The sequence below is a fragment of the Typopeltis vanoorti genome, chromosome 2 (assembly GCF_054136105.1).
Source record: "Typopeltis vanoorti isolate ZY-2024b chromosome 2, IOZ_Tvanoo_1.0, whole genome shotgun sequence".
NCBI lineage: Eukaryota > Metazoa > Arthropoda > Arachnida > Uropygi > Thelyphonidae > Typopeltis > Typopeltis vanoorti.
The window spans coordinates 13,831,144-13,853,707 of NC_143550.1; the positions used below are offsets into that span (position 1 = coordinate 13,831,144).

General features: G+C 35.4%; 1 protein-coding gene across 2 annotated transcripts in view; it reads right to left on the reverse strand.

Moving 5' to 3' along the window:
- Window positions 1-22,564, reverse strand: part of LOC150108836 (putative receptor-type tyrosine-protein phosphatase mosPTP-1) — a 902,991-nt gene that overhangs the window by 48,984 nt on the left and 831,443 nt on the right. For both annotated transcript variants that reach the window (XR_016549344.1, XM_090403658.1), the window contains exon 19: window positions 8,023-8,158. Coding sequence is in view for 1 of the 2 variants with exons in the window: in XM_090403658.1 (XP_090259784.1) it covers window positions 8,023-8,158 (136 nt within the window). In the remaining variant the exon portion in view is untranslated. The remainder of the gene's footprint in view (window positions 1-8,022; window positions 8,159-22,564) is intronic.

Sequence of the window (22,564 nt, forward strand, 5' to 3'; positions counted from 1 at the left end):
TGAAAACCAAGTGACCAAATCTGAGCAGAACAGTCCAAGTGTAGTCTGATCAGTGCTTTATACAGTGGCATAACCACTTCCTCATCTCTACATTAATCTCCTCAACCAGCCATGATGTCTGGTTATCCAGCTAAATCTGGATATGATTCTGTAACACACGTTGAATAACATGGATAAGAAGTGCAATTTGGTCTCTATTTCATCCACCTTGGCCCCTTGTTCTTTCAGCAATTGTAAGTTCAAGTTGGTAAGTTCTTTTATGTTGTCCATCCAACTCTTTGTGGTCTTCCTCTTCTTCTCATTCCTCAATCTTCCCTAACATAACTGTCGTTTCCAATGATTCATCAGCTGACATAATATGCCCAAAGTACATCAACTTATGTTTAGCAATCATCACCTCCAAGGAGCATTCTGTCTTTATACTCTCTAAAACCTTCATATTGTTCATTCTTGCAGTCCATGGGATTCTTAATAGTCTCCTCAACACCCATAATTAAAATGAATCAATTCGCTTTCTGTCTTTCTTCTTAATTAGCCAGGTTTCACATCCATATATCATTACTGGAAATACCACTGCTTTGACAATTCTAACTTTCGTGGCCTTACTCACACTTCTATCTTTCATAGTTTTTGTCAGGTTTGACTTTGCTGTTTTCCCATGACTATCCTTCTTTTAATTTAATTTTCACATTTACCATCATTTATGATTCTTGATCTCAGTAAATCATAACTTTCGACAATTCTATTTTATCTCTCTTTATTACCTCCCAGCTTTGTTATTTTCCCTCTTAACCAATAAAATCAACCTCTCCACATCTTTCTTAGTTTCTGCTATTAACCCTCCTACCGACCAAGGTGGAAGAAATAGCAAGACTACCCCAGACTTTTTCATGGATCAAAACTTCATCAGCATTCTATCTTTTATCAAGTATTTACCTTCCTCCACTGTTAATCCTTAACAGCAATTTGAGAGCCATTAATGGATTAACTGTGGTCGAGCGACTTTTGTGTCACTTGTCTTTACATGTACTGTGTTACTTCGAATTTTTTTCACTGTACTTGGATATTTGATCTTTTTTTTTTTTTTTTTTTTTTTTTTTGCTGAACAATTTATACGGGAACAACATAGGCATTAGCTGATTTATTTATTGTGTCCCTTTCCAAAAATAGAAGTTTCATATCTGCCAAAATAAATAATCAATCCTGAAATGACCATAGATCAGCTTTTGCAATGAATATACTTTAGCAATAGTTAACTTGCTCCACTTTACTGGCAATATAGATTATTTTTTTGCGAATTTTCAAATGTCTGTTTACATTTAAAATATTTTGTCAAATATTTATATTTTTAAATAACATTTAGTGAAATAAATATGACATTTTGCTTTCTTTCTTTGCAAAATAACTTTATATGGATTGTCACATTTCAATTTCAGGAATGATTGTTTTTTTTTTAATGAACAACAAATGATTATAAACTGCATTACTCGGTTTCCGATATTGTGTTTTTTTTAGTATCAAAAATTTATACCTAATGGTATTTTATCAGAGACTCTTCACCTTCTTCTTTTGCTGAAAATTGCTACAGAGGTTTTTTTTTTTTTTTTGTAGGATGCATATTGCTATAATATCCAGTGCTTAACCACTGTAGATATGTTGAAAATATAATAGGAAGGATATCCTCTATGGAATGATTAAAAATGTATGCTCATTTTTAGGATTTTTTACTGCAACCCCCCCCCCTCTCCTGTCCTGGAACTGAGTTGCATAACTACTTTAAATTTCTACAGCTTTGAAAGCTTTCAGACGGTATTCAAAATCTCTTATTTCAGTTTACCGTTTTGACAAAAGAAATAAAGCAATAATATTGTTGTATATCGAAGCTTCTAATTCTGTACTCTTTCTTTGAATCTGAAATCAGCGGTCTGTTGACATTATTCTAAGATTTAGAAATACTGTGCTGTATTTTCAACATGTAAAACTGTATACCACACAAAGAAATTTCCATTGCGTTATTTCTGTTTCTTTTTTTTTTAAAAAAAAAATCTAAATATTACTACTTCTATTTCTGCTGATTGCTATTTCTGAAATACGTCTTAGAAATGCTGAACAATAATCCTCTTACCTAGAGGAAAAGCTAAAAGTCATAGATTACTCTTTTGAGAAATACAAGACAGAAAGTTTCCGAGAAGTCGCACTAAATTGCCTCAAGCAAGAATGTCTTATTTCGTTTTCTGTTGTTCAGATATCCTAACACAGTAAAACTGACATTTCTTTTACAGGCTGATGAAGTATTTATGCCAAAAATGATTTCTTTATTTATAGTGATCAGTTTCACTTTTATTATCAAAAAATTCTAAATTATTTGATAATTATCTTGAAAAAAATTACTGCTATTGCTGCTGCTGCTCTTGCTTGCCATCTCACAAATGAATTGCATATTGGGTATACTTTCTAATATTCCTTTCTGCCCGGCAACGTAGACTAATGGAGATTACTAACTCCCCCGCCCCACACACACCACTGAGAACCAGATCAAAAGAACATGCCCAGAAGGCAGCACACTAAAGTACCTCGTGCAATAACCGAATATTTTACAGGCAGAAATTCCTTGTTCAGTTTTTCCATCTTTCTGATTGATTAGCAGACATTCAAAGCATATTCTGATATTGCATTTGTAGGATGACAGTGTTTTTAAATATTAATTTCCCCTATTAGCCAACGTCACATAACTTTCTGATTTATAATAATAATAATAGGGAAATAATATGTATATTTTCTTATTTATAATTTGCAAATTTATAATAATCAAAACTTAGTTTTTCTGTGTCGAAAAAAATAAACGTTATGTGGAACAATTATTACGGAAAAATCACGAATGAAATAAAAACTGTAACCTGAAAGCTGTTATGAAACAGCTTTCGGGTGTCTGGTAATGTTGCAACGGGAGGGGGTGATGCTATCAAAGTCGAAATAAAGTTCATTTCTATTGTGAAAATATGAAATTTCACATTTGATGCATGCACATATACATATTTTGTATTAGAGAATATATGCAAAAGTATCACTTATATTAAAATTGGCAAAAAATATATAAACTAGGAGAAAATATATACATATCAATTTAAATAATAACTGTTTATTTCATTCTATAAAGACCGATTATACAGGGAAACCAAGAAAGTGAAAGTACAAAGAACAGTAGATTACTATATAATATAAAGAAAAAATTTAGTGATATGATTAAAGAATTTCATGTTATTCTCTGTAAAGCAAAGTTGCTCCGGTGTGTCCTAAAGGAAATCTGTGAAGTATTATTCGATTTCGATGGTTTTGTACAAAAATAAAAATAATATAATCTGGAACGTCAACAGCTGGTTTTCTTTTCTTTTTTTAAAAGAATATTTCAAATAATTATCGTGAATTAATTTCTTTGAGAACAAAGCAAAATGTTTTGCCTAGAAAGCGATTAGCAAAAAAATAGCGCAAAAAATTAAAAATGAAATTGGTTCTCCAAGGTAAGGCAATATTTAAGTGAAGAAATTATGCAAGACCTTTATTTTGTCCAGAAATTAAAATTGTATTGTACAATAAAAAGAGAAAACAAAAATATAAATAATTTCTCTATTTTTAGTCTATCCTATATAACTAAAATCCAGTCACCCAGCATAGAACAAGTATGTACGTTTCTTGTTATAGGCAACTGAGAGGTAGCTATGAACATGAGATAATCCGATTAACCGTTCTCTTCAGCATGAGGATTTATCACACCTTCTAATGGACAGGACAGTCAAATTGCACTTCTTATCCTGATTCTTTAAACAGGTGGGCTGAATCATATCCAGATTTAGCTGGACGTCTGTAGACGTTCTGGCCGTTTGGTAGGTTAAGGAGGGTTGTATCATCTTAAAAACATTTGCCATTCGTAGACACCGTATGGTCACTCCCATAACTCAGAGTTTTGAGAGTGAAGTCCTCTGCTAGAAGTGCAGATGCTCTTTCCATACAGAGTAGGACAATCATAAACATCCATGCCCATGCTGGAATTCAAACCTGCAGCCTCTTGCCTGGAGAGCAGATACGCTAACCACTCGGCAAATTGAGCCAAGTGGTTATCATCTGCATATCTTAAATTATTTTTCTGCCAACAGTCTTAATTTCAGCTGGATCTTTATTTAGCTTATTTATTTATTTATTATTTATTTAGCTTATGCAACCAGGCATATTTAAATAAATAAATGTTCCTGTGCTCTTACTTTCTGGCACATAATTCTGCTCCTACATAATCTGCCAGGTCATGCTTGGAGGGGAAAGAGTCTAAGTAGTAGTATTTGTGAAGCATTATTGAGAACATGTTATGGCAAGAAGACCAGTCACTCTCTGTATGGGTGTCATGTGCAAGAGTCTATTCCTATCACTGCATGTAGCTATGCTATCCTTTTGCCTAACTGAATCAAAAATGAAACATAAGACAAAAAATGACAGCATCACTCCAACTGAAATAAATCTCCCTTAAAAACTTAATTCAACAACAATGCTAAACCAAGCACAATATACAAAACATGCTAGAAACTCTTTAAAAAAAAATTATGCATCCACTTTACCAACATCTGTGATATAAAATGCCAAACATGACATATTATCACTTACAGATATCCATTACCAGACAACCTACTTCTGACAGAAACAGCATACCTCAGTGTTTTGACAGAAGTACAGTGTAAAATGAAGTCGTACTGGAGCATATGAACTCCATTAATGACTCATATAAGACTACCAACATTAAAAGCCTTACATAAATCTAAGCTAAAACAGCTTCCTGTAGACTCAAATGCTGTGATAAAAACAATCACAACCAAATGTATAAAGGAAACAAATCAGCTCTTATACAGCACAGCTTATATCATTACAATGAAGTTTAGCTGCAAACTGCAAAACCCAAAGTGAAGCAATTAGCACTGTGGAAAATCTCGTTGGAACAAAAAGTCAACAAACTTTGAGCTGATCTGAGTAACTTAAAGAGTCTTAAAGGTCAGCTGAAAAATGACAGCATCAAAAACAAACTCATAAATATATATGATTTGGTCAACAAAACAATTGCTGAAGTTACAGAAGAGCTAAAGCCAAGAATTATTGCAACTGCACAGAAAATTAAAAGATACGAAGCAAGAATCGACCCCTACATACAAATATGCAATTTTAGCTGAACCAATGTCACTTCTTTTGGTTTCTCGAGAAATACAAATGCAAACAATCATTCATCAGGAAAAGAAGAAACACTCAAATTTTGGAAGCCAATCTAGGACAATGAACAATAAAGGTAATTAAGGAAATAGAATCAGAAATGATGAACTGCATGCATTTTGATTAAAGCATCTAACCAGTCTTCATGGTTGAATGGCAGAACAATTTAATTATTTGTAGCAGTCAGGCTTGGTGGAAGACTGAATGATATCTGAGCATACTTTTTTCTTTGCAAAAGATAAGAGTGCAAAACAGAAGTAACTATTTTCCAATAACATGCCTACCAACTGTACTTAAGCTGTTCACTACACTCATAGCAAATTCCATATACCACTACTTATCAGATGTATCTGATTGAACAAAAAGTCAATTTTTAAAACTCTAGAGGAACAAAAGACCAGATCCTTATTGATAAAATGATCCTCAGAAATTTAAAAAGATGAAAAATGAAGTTAAACATGGCATGGATAGACTACAAGAAAGAATCAGATTCCCTCCCACACTCCTAGATTCTAAAATCAATAGAAATATTTGGAATTAGCAAAAACATAAGTTCGTTTCTGGCTGCTGTTATGAAATCATGGAAAACAATTGTAATAGTCAATAGTGAATGATTTGGAGATATTAGCATTAAATGTGGAATTTTCCAAAGTGATTGTTTGTCATCATTACTCTTCAACATTTTTGTGATACCTCTCTCTATGATTTTGAAGAAAATGCAACTTGGATATGAAATTAATAAATATAATATTAAAATTTCTAATCTGCTATATATGGATGACTTGAAGTTATATAGAAAATCGGCACAGCAAATAGACTCATTAATGAACAAGGTCCGTATTTTCAGTCACTACATCAAAATGGAATAAGCGAGGAAAAAATTAATGATGCCAGAAATTTCAACTTTTGATCAAGGGAAATATATCAAAGCCATTTCAGCTAATGAACACTATAAATACAGTAGTCCCTCCCCTCTTATCCACAGGTTCGCTATCCAAAGTCAACCCCAGTCCAAAGATATTAAATGAAAAATTCCGAAAATAAACAATTTATAATTACATCGACAAAGTGGAATATTAGATCTAATATTATTTCAAAGTTGAATGTTTGTAGAAACTATGAAAGTTTCATAAGTTGATCTCATTGCTTACTAGAATACAATCATCGGCATCCCCGAGTTTCCTTAGCAAATTAAGTCAAGTAGGTAGTGAGACCCAGGGATGTCGATGATAGTATTCTCTTAAGCACTTCGGTCAATTTATGAAACTTTCATAGTTTCTACAAACATTTGACTTTGAAATAATGTTGGATCTAATATCCACTTTGCCTATGTAATTTTACATATCCGAAATGAAGCTGTATGGCTCTTTCTTTCAGTAATAGACAATTCAGCTGATCCCAGAGGTAGTCCAACACCAGGGCAACTCGTTGCGAAGGTGGAGAAAGCTACACACATGCTCAGGTTGCTAAGATTCCATTCACATTCAGATAACTTTATTACAGTATGTTATAATTGTTCTATTTTATTATTAGTTAGTTATTGTTCTTAATCTTTTACTGTGCCTAATTTATAAATTAAACTTTATCATAGGTATATATGTATGTATAGGAAAAAAAACATAGTATATATATATATATATATATAGGATTCGGCACATATTCATGGGGGATATGTCTTGGAACATATCCCCCATGAATAAGGGAGGAATACTATACCTAGGAATATTAGAAGCCAGTTATACTCTCCACTAAAAGTTAAACAACAGGCAGCAGCAGAATACACCAAAAGAGTCAGGAATATTCTGAGAACTAAACTTAATGGATTGAACACAATTGCAGCAATGAAATCTTGGGCTATACCAGTGGTCCAATACAGTTGGCATAATAGATTGGACAAAACTGGACTGCAAAATTAGAAAATTAATGACTATGCATCATGCATTACATCCATGGAGTGATATTGACCGGCTATATTTACCAAGAAGAATAGGTGGATAGGGTCTTCTCAAGCGAGACAGACTCTCAGAGAAGAAAAAATTAGTTTAAAAAAATTACACTGACAACAGCACTGAGCAAATATTTCAAGTCATTTCACAAAAAGGCCTTCTAAAAACAATAGGAAATAAATCCAATTACAAAAAGGAACAACAAAATAACAAAATAAATATATGAGCTGGAAAAATAAACCTTTGTACTGCCAATTTCTTTGAGATACTGAGGGAAAAATCGATGTGACCAAGATGTGGCAATGGCTGTAGTATGGATATATTAAAAATGAGTTCGAGAACAGGCATTACAAAGTATTGTAACAACAAATGCAGATTATGCAATCGGACAGATTGCATAATCTGTAGAACATCTAATCAGTTTGGATTATTGACATCACAGTACCCACCAATAACAATATCAACAATAAAGAATTGGAAAAAGTCACTAAATATCAAGATCTGGCAATTGAAGATGGTTGGCTGTGGCTTAAACACCAAAATCATCCCAATTATTATCGGCACATTTGATGAAATTTCAAAGAAGATATCCAACTATTTACAAGAATTAAACATCCACAAAGTGACTACATATGATCTACAAAAAATGGCATTACTTGGAACAGCCTATATTTTATAATACTATCTGACAGACTAATCTTAGAGATTATTGAATAGAATCTATTCAATAAACTGCTCTATATCAACAGTCAAATTGTTGTTTGATTGATATCTTGTTTTGAATGTGTTTCAATTGTGTGAATAAAATAATAATTCTCTACTTGATAATTACCTCTGTTTGAACTAGGAAATTCCTCTGTTGACGAATGTGCTTAAGGAAACCACAAACATTAACACTTTGACGATGTTTGATTTGCTTTAACATGGCATCTATTACTATGTATGTCCCTGTTCTTCCAACTCCAGCACTAGTAAAAATACATATAATAGAAAATAGATTATCTCTTCATATATGATCACAGATTATGCTTCAACATTCCATACAAAATCAAGTGATCACAAGAAAAAATAATAGAAAAATATATGATAAAAAAAACTCATAACAATCAAGTGGATATTAAATCCCAAATCCAGCATTATTTCAAAGCTGAATACAAAAACTATAAAAGTTTCGTATGAAGTTTGGGCAGAGAGCTTACGAGAATACACTCGCATTTACGAGTTGCCTTAGACGGACCTTATAGGTGGCATAATCGCTAGTCCAAGTGTCCGTATATTTGCCTCCTATTGGTCCATTTTGAAAAGGTTTCACTGGCCTGATAGCTGTTTCAAACTGGTTGGTTTTTGTCAGAGACCAAAAACTCTCTTTCAATACAAAGGAACTTGAAACGTCAGAGAAGTGTATTTTTCATAAGCGAACTCTCGGTTGGTGCATAAATGAAATAATACTGGATTTAATATCCACTTAATTTTTATAAATTTTGCATCGCCAAACTGAAGCCTGTTGGCTTTTTATTTTAGTAAATACTTTTATGCATTGATCGAGAGTTCGCTAAGATAATCAAAATACATTAAATCACTATTAATGGCAATATATCATCTCTGTCAGGTGTTTTAATATTTTGATATACTTTCTTTTGTATTATGTCAATTGCTATATGAGATTTTTACTTATTAAAATAAAGAGCCAAAAGGATTCAGTTCAGCAATGCAAAATTTATAAAAAGACTAGTCTTATTCTTGTGTAGAGGCTTAAGTGCTGTGAGGACATTATGTTGGAGGTTTAATGGTTTTTTTTTACAACACTCAAAAAGAATTAAATTAGAATTTAATACTCCTACATTTCGTCCTAGTCACTAGGACATCTACGGGGATTACAAACACAATTAATGTAACATGCACACAAAAACTTACAATACTAAGCCCAACCACGTGGGTGACACTAAAGTCCTATCTAGGTGGAGCGCCCTCTAAGGGCGGTAGTAGGTGGCCTGGAATGTAAGGTGGGACCTCTGGTGATGAGTGTTTCCCAAATCTTCGGAAGCTTAATGCAACCGTATTTGTTAAGATTTGGTTGGTTTCTGAGAGCTGCTGCTGCTTCTAAGAAAAGTCTCTCTTTCTTGAATTTGCTGTGGTGGAGCATGGTGGTTTTCTTCCATGATACTCTGTGGGTGGTGTCCAAAACATGGTCAGCCAAGCCTGAATGGCCATAGTTGTGTTTAACGATGTATGATTTGTGTTCCTCCAGGCAGATGGATGCTGATCTGCCTGTCTGTCCAAAGTATGCAAGCTTACAGGAACAGGGTACTTTGTAAACTCCAGGCAGAGAGAGAGGGGGGAGCTGATCTTTCGTAGAACGGATAAGGGTAGCAAGTTTGCGGTAGGGCTTATATGCTGTGTGTAGGTTATACTTTTTTATCTCAAACCTTCTATCTGGCTAAGATATGTAGATGATGTGTTCTCCATTTGGCCTCATGGCCCAGACACGTTAGACTCCTTCCTTGGTCATCTCAATAGCCTACATCCAAGAATCCAGTTTACTATGGAAAAGGAAAAGAACAATTGTTTACCCTTCCTAGACACCTTAGTCACGTGCCTGCCCAATGATACACTTGCCTTCACTGTATACAGAAAACCCACACACACAGGCAGATACATTCACAAACTCTCCCACCACCACCCCTCACAACAATATGGCATCATTAAAACCCTTACCAAGAGAGCCCACAATCTATGTTCCAGTGGAACTGCCCTCACTACTGAGCTTAACCACATACACAGAACTTTCCTCTCCAATGGCTACAGTGAACACAGTATCAAAAAAATAATCAATTCCTCTCCCATTCCCCGTCCCTCTCGTCAACAAGAATTTAAAAATGCCATCACCATACCCTACATCTGAGGCACTTTGGAAAAAATAGCCAAGATACTAAAAAAGTATAACCTACACACAGCATATAAGCCCTACCGCAAACTTGCTACCCTTATCCGTTCTACGAAAGATCAGCTCCCCCCCTCTCTCTCTGCCTGGAGTTTACAAAGTACCCTGTTCCTGTAAGCTTGCATACTTTGGACAGACAGGCAGATCAGCATCCATCTGCCTGGAGGAACACAAGTCTTACATTGCTAAACACAACTATGGCCATTCAGGCTTGGCTGACCATGTTTTGGACACTACCCACAGAGTATCATGGAAGAAAACCACCATGCTCCACCACAGCAAATTCAAGAAAGAGAGACTTTTCTTAGAAGCAGCAGTAGCTCTCAGAAACCAACCAAATCTTAACAAATACGGTTGCATTAAGCTTCCGAAGATTTGGGAAACACTCATCACCAGAGGTCCCGCCTTACATTCCAGGCCACCTACTACCGCCCTTAGAGGGCGCTCCACCTAGATAGGACTTTAGTGTCACCCACGTGGTTGGGCTTAGTATTGTAAGTTTTTGTGTGCATGTTACATTAATTGTGTTTGTAATCCCCGTAGATGTCCTAGTGACTAGGACGAAATATAGGAGTATTAAATTCTAATTTAATTCTTTTTGAGTGTTGTAAAAAAAAACCATTAAACCTCCAACATAAAGATTAGCCTTAATCTGTGTAATGGGAATTATACAGCAATGTGGTTTTGCTAAAAATGATCTGATTTAGCATATCTGCTAAATTCTGATGAATCTATATCAAAAGATAGAGATTCTGGTAATTACTAGGGGTGTGTGAAACTGCTCATTGAAATGTTTCAAATGGGTGGTTTCAATCAGCAGTACTGATAGGGATTTAGCAAGATGGATAAGAAATCGACTAGAGGTTTCACCCCTCCCCACCTAGCATTTAGTGGAATGACTTCCATGAGCTATGAGAGGAATACCCTAAAAAAATGGGACAAAATGAACAAAGTGCAAATTATAATTTCATACAGAGTAATATATAGACTGATACAAATTGAATGACAAGACTTGAGGAAAAAGTTACTGAATGCAAGGCATGTTGGTAATTTGATTGACCTAATACTAAATTCACAAATCATATTTATTTAATTAACATAATTAATCATATTTAATTATGACAAGTAGTAAAGCTGATATTATAAAATATATAATACTCATACTTCATTTCTAGAAGAAAGTGGCGATATAATACATATATCTCTAATCATCATGCAAATACTAGATTATGGTCTTAATTTTAGTGACTAAGATTTTTAATGGATGCCTGGTTGGTTGAGTGGTTAGCAAATCTGCTCTCCAATCAAGAGGCTGCAGGTTCAAATCCCTCCTAACTCTGTGTGGAAAGGGAATCTATTACCACTTCTTCCAGCAGAAGACTTCACTCACAAAACCCCATGAAGTGTGGGATTAACCATAAGGCATCAAGTGACATCCAAAAAATTAAAACAGAATCCTGAAGGTGTTTGGAGAAGATTTACTAAGTATACTGAGGGCATGTATAAGAATTATGAGATTCAGTTTGGCAGCTGTAATTTGATGAGTGCTGCAGGGAAAAGAGAGAAGAGTTAATTGAAGTTTAGAAGTCAGTTGAGAGACATGTAACACAACTAGATTGACTGCATTTAGCATGGGTGGTGCTACTAGGAAGCACAATAAAAAGTGAAAAAAAAAATTACGAAATATTTATCAGGTTAGGATGTGATTAAACTATAATATTGTGTAACTATTACTGCAGCTAGTATTTTGCCAACATCCAAACTGCATCATCCGAGTAAGGCAATGACTGATAAAACCATTACAAAATACTATAAAATAAAGAAAGATACACAGGACAACGTTCTGGATTTAAGCTGGGATATGTGTTACAAATCATGGCATAAACCAGAGGACAAGATGATTAGAAATGTAGACTACTATATTATACACAACAAGAAACCAGACAACTATATTACAATATATTACATATTACAAATATTGCCTCCTCTGCATCCACTAACTGCTCCCTAAAAATACTGGCTTCTGTATAGAAAGATCAGTTACAATGATTAACTATCTCCCCCTCTCTCTAAAACTCTGCTTACTTTCACACAGACATTCAGTTTCCCCCTGATGCATCTTCTATAAATATTTCAACAGTGACTGTTCATTGGTACTGGAATCAATTTCCCCCACACTCTGTCATACCTGTTCAAATGCGTGCAGTAGTTAATCAATACTTCTTTACAGTTCAAATCCAAACAAATCTATCCTCTTTGTTCATCCCTTCACAGTTCAAATCCAAACAAATTTATACTCTTTGTTCATTCCTTCTACTGCTGCTCTCTGGAACAGTCATCCACCTTGTATTTCCCAAGGAATACAATCTACAGCTATTCAAGTTAAATTTGAACAAGTTCTTTCTTGTCCATCTACAGTACTAGTGTACTACAGGATGAAAAAAAGAAGTAGGACAGCAGTCATGTTCTTTTAAGTAGTGCAAGCTAAGGCAACTCTAATGCTGATGATAGTATTCTCATAAGCTCTTGGGTCAAATTTTACAAAATTTCATAAGTTTCTACATTCGGCTTTGAAATAATGTTGGCTCTTTAATATCCACTTTTTCCTATGCAATTTTACATCGCCAAAATGAAGCCATATGGCTCTTTCTTTAGTAATGAATTAGATAACTGTTAAGGGTGGAGATTGTTCACTAAATAATATCAACTGATGGATTAATGAAACAGTTTAGGTAGAAATTAATATATTGTTAATAACACTGATAGGCTCTATAGCCAGTAATGACAATGACTTTTGGAAGAAAGTTTGAATCCCATCTAAGATAATTTCTCAACTGAATGTAAGTTAGGTGATTCCTAAGAAAGTGCAAGGTTTTCAACCCAGAAACTTGGATTTTTTTATCATTCTGCAAAAAAAAAAGCAACTATGGAGTATGTGCAACTGAAAGCAAGAACACACTAGATGTCCTTCATTGCTCGGTGAAACACTACCACTCTGCTTATTGGACCTGAAGTGGCAAATACTATGTTTCGCCTCCACAGCAGGATTTCTGGACTCCATCCCCCTTCCTCTCTTTTCCATGCAGTGTGGTCATACTCTTCAAGGGCATGCCTAACATACTTAGAGACCCAGATTCTCCTCCATTTTAAGGAGACTTTGTGGTAACACAGGCTGGCCAGCACATAGTATACAGGCACAAACCGATCAGTAATGAGTCAGGGGGCTTCCTGGTCAACTGGAGCATAATCCCACTGCCACATACTCTGCCATTCTTCCTTCGTGAGTGAGTGAGACCACAAACACGTAATGGTTTGTGGGAGGCACTGTCGAGGCCAATTAATGGCAAGGAGGCTGGTCACACTCTGCATAGGGGTTATGTTGACAGGTCTATCTCCTCAACTGCATGTCCCCACTCTTTTCTTTCATCTAATAAACCAAAAATGAAATATGAAACAGACAAACAATGATTGCAACATTTTGAACAAAATCAAACCAAACACAATATTCCAAACTTACCAGAAAAAACCCTACTGAAAAAAATTATTTCCACATCCACTTTACAAACATCCATGGCATAAATTCCAACATAAACGGCAATCATCACCACTTACAGACATCTAAACTAGACTTTCTTTTCTTAACAGAAACCCAATTTGCAGCTACATCAATCAGTTCATTTTCAATGCCCAAATTATACTCTTCACAATTCATTTCACCAGAAAGGTGGCACCTATGCCTTTGTACATTCTGACACTATGTGCCAGAGAATTACAAATTTAGAATCCCCAGCTTTGGATCTCCTCTGGCTGAAGCCTTCCTTGCCCCATCTGCTTACTCACAGATGCCACTAGGTCATACACCAGGTGGCGCCTGTGAGTAAACTACCATAAACTAGTGCTCCCGCATTTTATTGCTATTGCAAGAGTTCATTCAAATTAAACATCAAGCGGAAATCTTAACAATGGGTACTAAGGAGCAGAAAACTCCAGCACAACCTGTAAGTACTTTTAGTGCATTAAACCAGTTAAAAACTACTGTAAAGATTTCCGTTTGAAGTTTAATTTGAATGGGAAACTCTTGCAATAGCGATAAAATGCAGGAGCACTAGTTTATAGTAGCTTACTCACATGGTGGCAACAAAATCCAACGATGAACAAGCACCCGTGTCTCACCAGCGTAGCACTGTCGATTGCTGAGAAACCCATAAAGTGGTGCAACTACAAAATTGATATCAGCAATGAAAAAAAGGGTATAATGTGCGAATTCTGTTGCCACTGGATACACGCTTCCTGTGCAAAAATGGACGAATCGATGCACAAGATACATATCGACCTTAACCAGCCCTATTTCTGTTTGCTGTGCCTCCCATCTGTAAAACAGCTCCTGAACTTAGGCAAACGAATTGGAAACCTCGAACAGCACATCAGTGCTATGAATGAAACTCTTTCCTCCAAAATACAAGCACTAGAAACCAAGCTTGAATCAACTGACAATCAGCGCCACAATGCAAGTTCACTCTTCCCTGAGAATGAATTCCATGAAATAATCGCATCAATGGTACACAACTCAATGGAGGCCAAAAACAAAAAATTCAACGTCGTCATTTTGAACTTTCCAAAAGAAAACGGAAAAGCACTGAAAGAAGACATCATCAGGTGCCATTGTTTCGGATTCAAACAAAAGAAAGGACGGAACGAACTTTACACACCTCATAAAATGACTTGCAACACAGCGACAAGCACATCAAAACTAATAACAGCGATCAACAAGTTCAAAGACACTTATGTGCAATCGCACATATGTGCTTGACCAGATTTATCATTTGCACAAAAGAGAACAAGGACACCAGTTTCGAAGACAACTTGTAGAAAAACATCAAAATGGTGACTACAGCTGGACCATCAACTACAGACAAGCTAAATTGGTGCAAAAACCAAGTGACGCCACTAGCAGTCACCATGGTGACCAGTATGAAGGCACTGCATAGGAAACGTGCAAGACCGATGAAGTCAAACATGTGACTCACAAAACCCTATAAATCCACTTCACCAACATCCGTGGCCTAAACTCCAACCTTAACACTGTCCACTACCACCTGCAGTCTACCAAACTCCACCTACTCTTGCTGGCAGAAAATCAAATCTCACCTCCTTCCAGCACTATTCACCTCAACCTTCCAAACTACACACGCTTTAACCCCAAGAGTGACATCTGTGCATACATCTGCCCAGAACATACCTTGCCAGAAAGCTCACAACCTAGAATTGCCCAACTTTGACCTTCTTTAAATGAAAATATCCCTACCCAACTCAGTCAAATTTAAACGTTGTCTCTATCACTCCCCTAATGCAACCAACCACTCTGAGCTCTTCAATTTCCTCTCCTCAAAAACTGACTTTCCCAACAGCAAAATCATTCCCCTAGGAGATTTTAATGTCCATAACACCAACTGGCTTTCCTCCTCCAGCTATACAGATCGTGCAGGCAGAGATGCTGAAACATTTGCCATCACCAATGACCTTGCACAGCTAGGTCAGATGCCAACCAGAATATCCGATAACCCAAACCACTCTCCAAATACCCTAGACCTTTTCCTGACCAATGGCAAGACCCTTTCAAATACACAGTGAATGTAGAAATCCTGCTAGGCAATTCTGACCATGACCTAGTGCCCCCCCCCCCCCATGCAACAACGCTTACACAGCCACTCCCATACAATAGTTTGGCATTATAACAGTGCCAAGTGGGACAGCCTTCGCAACTTTTATGCCTGTATGGGCTCAACATAAAAAAAAAAAAATCTGCTGCATTTACCAGTCTCCAAACTGAAACCACAAAGATCTCTTCACCTTCTTCTTCATGAAACTCGACAAATCTACAATCCAGCTAATCCAACAGCGAAATCATTGCCCTGGTGACCTGAATATCCACAACTCCAACTGGCTTCCCCTTCTCCAACACTACTAATTAAGTAGAATGTGATGCAGAAGTTTCTATTAGAAGCAATGATCTAATGCAAATTGTGCAGCTATCTATCTACCTGAATTCCAGGTAATCCCTTATACTTTCCCAATACTCTTGATCTTTTTTTTTAAACTAATTCTCCTTCCAGACACACTGTAGAGATTAGCTCTCCTCTCAGTAACTCAGACCACCACCATCTTGTGCAAGTTTACAGTCTTACAGAATGTCCCTCTTTTTACCAAACCTGACCTCATGTCCTCTGGCACTACAAAGTGGGATGATCTCCAGCACTACTATTCTTCTTTTCCATGGCATGACTATTGTTTCCACTCTTCTGACCCAGACACCTGCACTGAGTGAGTCACAAAAATCATCCACATTGGCATGAAAGCATCCAAAATTCCCTTCCATCTTCCAAGCCCTGGTTCAACAGAAACTGAACTGTATGAAAGCGGTTGAAGAAAAAAAAACTCAGCTTAGCACAGGTGGGTTCTTGATGCAAACTACCTGTGGTAAGCTTAGTTTTTTTCCATACTTAGCTTATACATGGGCTAAGTATGAAATAAATGTAAAAAAGCATGCAATAAATGTAAATCAACTATCAGCAAATCAAAACCAACTTCATAAAGACGAATAGCAGAAAACATGTCCAAATGTTCCTTCTGATCCCTCACAAAAGCCATCAGATGCAACTGTGAATGAAATTTTTATGTATATTTTGTTCTTCATTCACATTTAACATAACCTATCATATATTAAGCATGACTTGTTTAAAATTTATTTGTTAATCCCTTGCTTAAGAATTATTTTTCATGTATTATTCCTGAATTTCATCAGCTATTATTTGATTAAATAATTTTAATGTATATTTTACTATTGGAAGGACCCAGTGATAAATATCATTTATCTTATTTACTTTATTCCTTCAATAATATTATGAGAAATTATATGTATATAATTTAATGTACCTTATATATATATAGTAACATATATTTTATTATTATTAATTGTAAATGAAATGAAAGAGAAAATTAAGTAACTGTAATATTTTATTAATGTTTTTCATTACTCAATGTAAAAGTATAGCCTTATGTAACATTAACGCGAATGTTTACGCTTTGTTCGTTGCCATGGAGAGAGAAATAAAATGGAACGTGCGTGGGTAGACCGTGAGCTTCGATAACGAGGAGAAAAGAAAAATATGAGTGGTAATATAAGAGTAAAGAAGAGAGAGTTTTTGAAGCGGGAAGAAGGAAGGTTATAAGCAAGGGGGTGAAAGTAAATAAAAAGGACTGAAGGGCAGGAATTCAAGAGAGTAGTATTTAAAAGTGTGCTAAGACGAAGTGAAAACTTATAGATAGCTGAAAGTAAAGTCAGCAGTGGCATTAATAGGAATTTGGTGCCATATTTGGATAATTAAAGGACTGGAAGGTTAATGAAGGATTCAGAATAGATCCAGTTAGCTTAGAATTACTACTTATTTCTATATTGCTTTTAGGAAGAATTGTACGGAGCTTAATTTGTTGTGAAGTAGTAAACAAGGATATCAATCTGCCCTATAGTTGCTGTCGAGAATTGTGAAGCGCGACAAATAATAATCTAGTTATGACCTTGAAGAATTCTTTTTAAATGTGTTCCATAGGTGTAATAAATATAATTTGAAGATGTACTTACATTAAATCTGACGTGCTGAAGATTAATTCCGGTAAGGACAGTCATATTTTATTTGTTTCTGTGTATGAAGACTTGAATGATAGTTCCATTTTTGCTCATTCTAACATTTACTGTGGCATATCGCCGAAGTTAGAAGTTAAAAATAATTTGCCTTGAAATAATATCTGCCGTGTTTAATGATATGATAAGTGCCAGGTGAGAGTTATGTGTGGAGTATAACTGAGAAATATGAGCAAACTAATTAAACAAGAAATTCTGTTGTATTAATCTGAGTAAGGAATCTTGTAATTGAGAAAACTGTGAAACTTGTATGTGAAGATTTGAAGACTGAATTAATATAAATGATTTGACCCGATGTACTAACCTAATTGTAATGTCTCAATTTAGAAGTGGAATTCATGTATTTATCATATAACCTTATATTAAATGTTTTGTTTTATTTATTTCAATACTGTGTTTGCCTGATTCTTTTTTATTGCACCGTTCATAAATAATTCGAATCTAGCAGGAGCCTCAAGTGAAAAATATTGAATTCGGCCTGAATGAGTAAGGAGACTGCTAATTTAATTGAAAATTGATTCTACTATTTTATATAGACTAATCTAAATATAGGGTGGCACAGTATAAATATAAATTTCTCTATATTTGTATTAGTGATCAATTGGCAATTAATAGATTTTATTAATAAGAGTACGTTACAACAAAATGGCGGATTCGAAACTAGGATGTATGTTCCAACACAACTTCTGCTCACCCTGAGCTCCCGCCTCTCACCCATCCAAATGGTACCACTGTTACAGCACCCCAAAAAAATAATTACCTCATAGCATCACATCTTCCCTAGATGCCAAAGGCAAATCTTCATACCATCCTTCAGTGGAGCATAAATAACCTAATCACCTTGAACGCCACCAAAATGTAATCCTGCCTTTTCTCTTGCTGTATACACACTACGAGACAGTCTGTGTACTGCTGTCCTTTCACCATAAAACTCCAAATCAATCATCACCAGACAGGATGATCTATCTCTCCTTGGACTAACCAACTATTTAGACTTACATGCTTCAATGGTTTCAACTCATTTATTCTATTAAACCCTATAATGACCCTGGACTGACATTTACCACCAATCTCATACAAATATTGATTATGCGTTTCCACCAAGAGAGGTTCAAACACATAATCAATAGCTACCTCAGCTTTTAGGCATTATTTTACATTAAAAAAAAAAAAGTTATTTTACACCCATCAGCTACTATGTTGTGTCATTATATATGCAAATTTACTTATCTCTCACTTTTCAAACGCACAAATCAATTACTCTTAGTACAAACCTGGATTCTTGGCTCTATCTCCTTTTCAAGCATAAACACATTTATTTAATTTAAAGACTGCACCAGTTCTATAATAACAATTTATACTATCAGGGAGATACTTCCAATAACCCAGAATATGTAACTATCCGTTAACTCCCTCAGTCAGTCATGGCCAAAATTCTCACTTTAATTTTACCCTTCCACGACAAGTACGTATTTTTAGAGCGGTGAGTTGACACTCTTAATCAGACAAGACTCAGTTTAGAAAAAGAACACGTTTATTCTATAATATCAATATACACTAAATAATTACATAAATTCACATAAATTAAGATTGCAATCTCATACAAATACTAAGTTAGGAAAGCTAGTTTCAGGGTTTGTCCCAGACATATAAAATCTTAACTCTTGGCAAATTGCTTATACTTAATCGCCATTTAACACATTACACACACAACAATTCCTATCTCTGCAACTTTATCAAACTTGTCTTAACAATCTCGATGTCAGGCTCAAGCCTAATTGAACAATCACTTAAAAGTCACTAGTTAATATTGTTCTGCTTTATCAAGTCTCTTGCATCTAAATTTCTTCACTAACTCACAGGCTTCCAAAACAAAAATAATAAAATGTTTACATTACCTTCACATGGTTTCTGAATGGGTCTGCTGGCTGATACTGTCGTGGTAGAACCTGAGACTTGATTCTTTGTTTGGACAACGTGCAGCATAATATTTCTGCTTAGTGGCTACCCTCGATATGCACGATGGCTACCTTCATTATCTGAGGACTTCACGGGAACATCGACGACTCAGCGCCTGCTTGCGATGAAAGCGGTAGCTTCGTCACGCTGGAAACTCCGTCCGTAAATTCAGGAACTGCTCAATTCAAACTTCCCGCTGCCACGCATCCTTGCCTGCCATTCTGCCTGGAACCAGCCACCTCGACTTTTTCCTTACGACCACGAAATCCTGGGAAAAAAAGTCCTATTCCTCCTCCTGCAATCCCTTATATTACGCATCCATAATACCCCCTATCCTCTCCTGAAACACCTTGTGCGGCGCTACGTTAGTCTCGAACTCCGGAATGATGTCAGCACTTTTTTTCTGCAGCAGGAAATCACGTGACTGTTGTTATGCACATCTGCTCCTCGTATCACACAGCCTCAGGCGCTTACACTAACCGTACCAAATCTTTGGACCCATCCTTACATGTAGCTCAGTAGAATATTTAAGTAAATTTTAGTTACACTGTACAAAACTAAATCTTGAGTTATAATTCACAAAAAAACTTCTAAATAACATAATACAATTTCAAATCTGTTATGCATCTTTATAATTTTCTAATATCTTGTTAGAAAGACTTATAAAGAAAACTGTTAAGCCCATACCCAATGGCCAATCTTAAAAAAGAAAAAAAAAGCTATCCCAATTTTGGGAGCTTACTCTTAGCAACACTCCTCAAATTTGTGCTAAGTGATTTACATTTTATTAATTATTAATTTTTTTCCATGAATTCTATTGTTTATTGCCTAATAGCAAGTGGAGAAATGATGTTTTCCAATTCACTAGAGCATTGACAAGGAAAGTACCTGTAGAAGAGCCACAGACCTGAAACATTGCATCTATGAGATAGAGGCTGAGTAGAGTGAGAGCCTGTGAGGGAAGGGTCATATATGAGCTGAACTGCTCTCCTCTGGAAAGCATCAAGAATTTTTAAGATTTTAGGTGCACCACTCCAAATGTGTGAACAGTATTCTAAGGATGGATGGATTTGGGATTTATATAGGATTAGTTGTTGAACTCTGAATGGTCTTGTGACTTCGTTTCAAGAGATCATGCAGATTTCAACAAGTACAACTTAGCATATTGAATTGTTCATAGTAGAAGATACTTGCATTTGGTAAAATTCAGATGATATTATGTTTAAAGTGTAAAATATTAAGATAATAAAATATAATACTTAGCACAAATTTGAGGAGTGTTGCTAAGAGTAAGCTCCCAAAATTGGGATAGATTTTTTTTTTTTTAAAGATTGGCCATTGGGTATGGGCTTAACAGTTTTCTTTACAAGTCTTTCTAACAAGATATAAATTTTGTGTAAGACTTTAGTTTTATTCCGATGAGTTCTATGTCCAGTAGATATCCAGTAGTGGTTAGGTTTGGCTGGCCAAACCTAACCACTCAGACTCATGGAGCAGAACATAACCTTGATGTTATCTAAGTGAATCTGTGCATACTCATCAGTCTGTCCATAATAAGAAAGATGACATGAACATGGAATCCTATAAACTTCAGGATATGAAAGTCGAGAGTATTTATCTTCTGGAAAGTCCAGGAACGAGTTTAATCACCAACCTGTACAGAAAGGAACTTGAAGGTTAACAATGTCTTTAAAGTATTGCAAGTCTTTCCAATACATCTTTAGAATATGGAATTGAAATCTAAAAGCTTCTTCTAGAAGAGGATTGGGTTGATGGCCATAATTATTTTATTGATCAGTTTAGTACTGTAAAGAATGGAGGTGAAGGTAGCTCTAATAAATGACAGTTCCTTATTCAAAAGGGAATCAGTTGAACATAAAATGTGTGCATGAAGCATTTTAATAATACCTGATTATTGAAGTGGGTGATGATGTCACACAGCATAAATGTACTAAATGTAAAATGGAAAGGCACCTGGACTTGACAGAATACTAACAGAAATGATTTAAAAATGGAAGAGATCCCTTGCATATAAACCAGCAGAATTGTATATGTGTTTAAGAACAGGAAGAACTCCTAAAAGTTGGAATAGGAAAATCATCTTTCTACACTGGTTTTCATAAACTAAGGAACAAAGAAAAAAATTACAATAATGCAAAAACTGTAAGATCAATTTTTATGCAATTCAGTGAAAAGCAATATGATGTGAGAAGTGAAAGAAACACAAAAAATATAAATGAACAGTTAAATTCAGTAACAAATGGATGAATGAAGACAATGATCAAAATGATATTGTCCAATTGCTTCAGTAAGGAATCTGATAAAGAACAGTTCATTATTCAAAATCTGCTGAACATAAGATGTGTGCATGATGTACTAGCATTTTAATAACACTTGATTTCTGAGATTGGTGATGATGTGACAGAGCATCGAGGTACTTTTCATCCCATATTTCCTAATGAGTGGAAGGAGAGCAAGGTAATACAGCCCATTATAGACTAATTTGTATATCTGGAGTAGCCATTAGGGTATCAGAAACCACATCCAGGTAGGTAGATATCACTTTGATTCTTTCCAGAAGACAGTGGCTTTATTAAAGTTAGATATTGCTTGGCAATCTGTTCACAATTTAAAATACAGTGAAAGCAGAATTGGATAAGGGATTGGATTATACTTCAGGATTTTGGTAAGGCATTTGACAGGATTCCACATTTTTATTATTTATTTATATTTTTAATATTACTTTCACACATGAGAGGCTACAAGGACTATAAG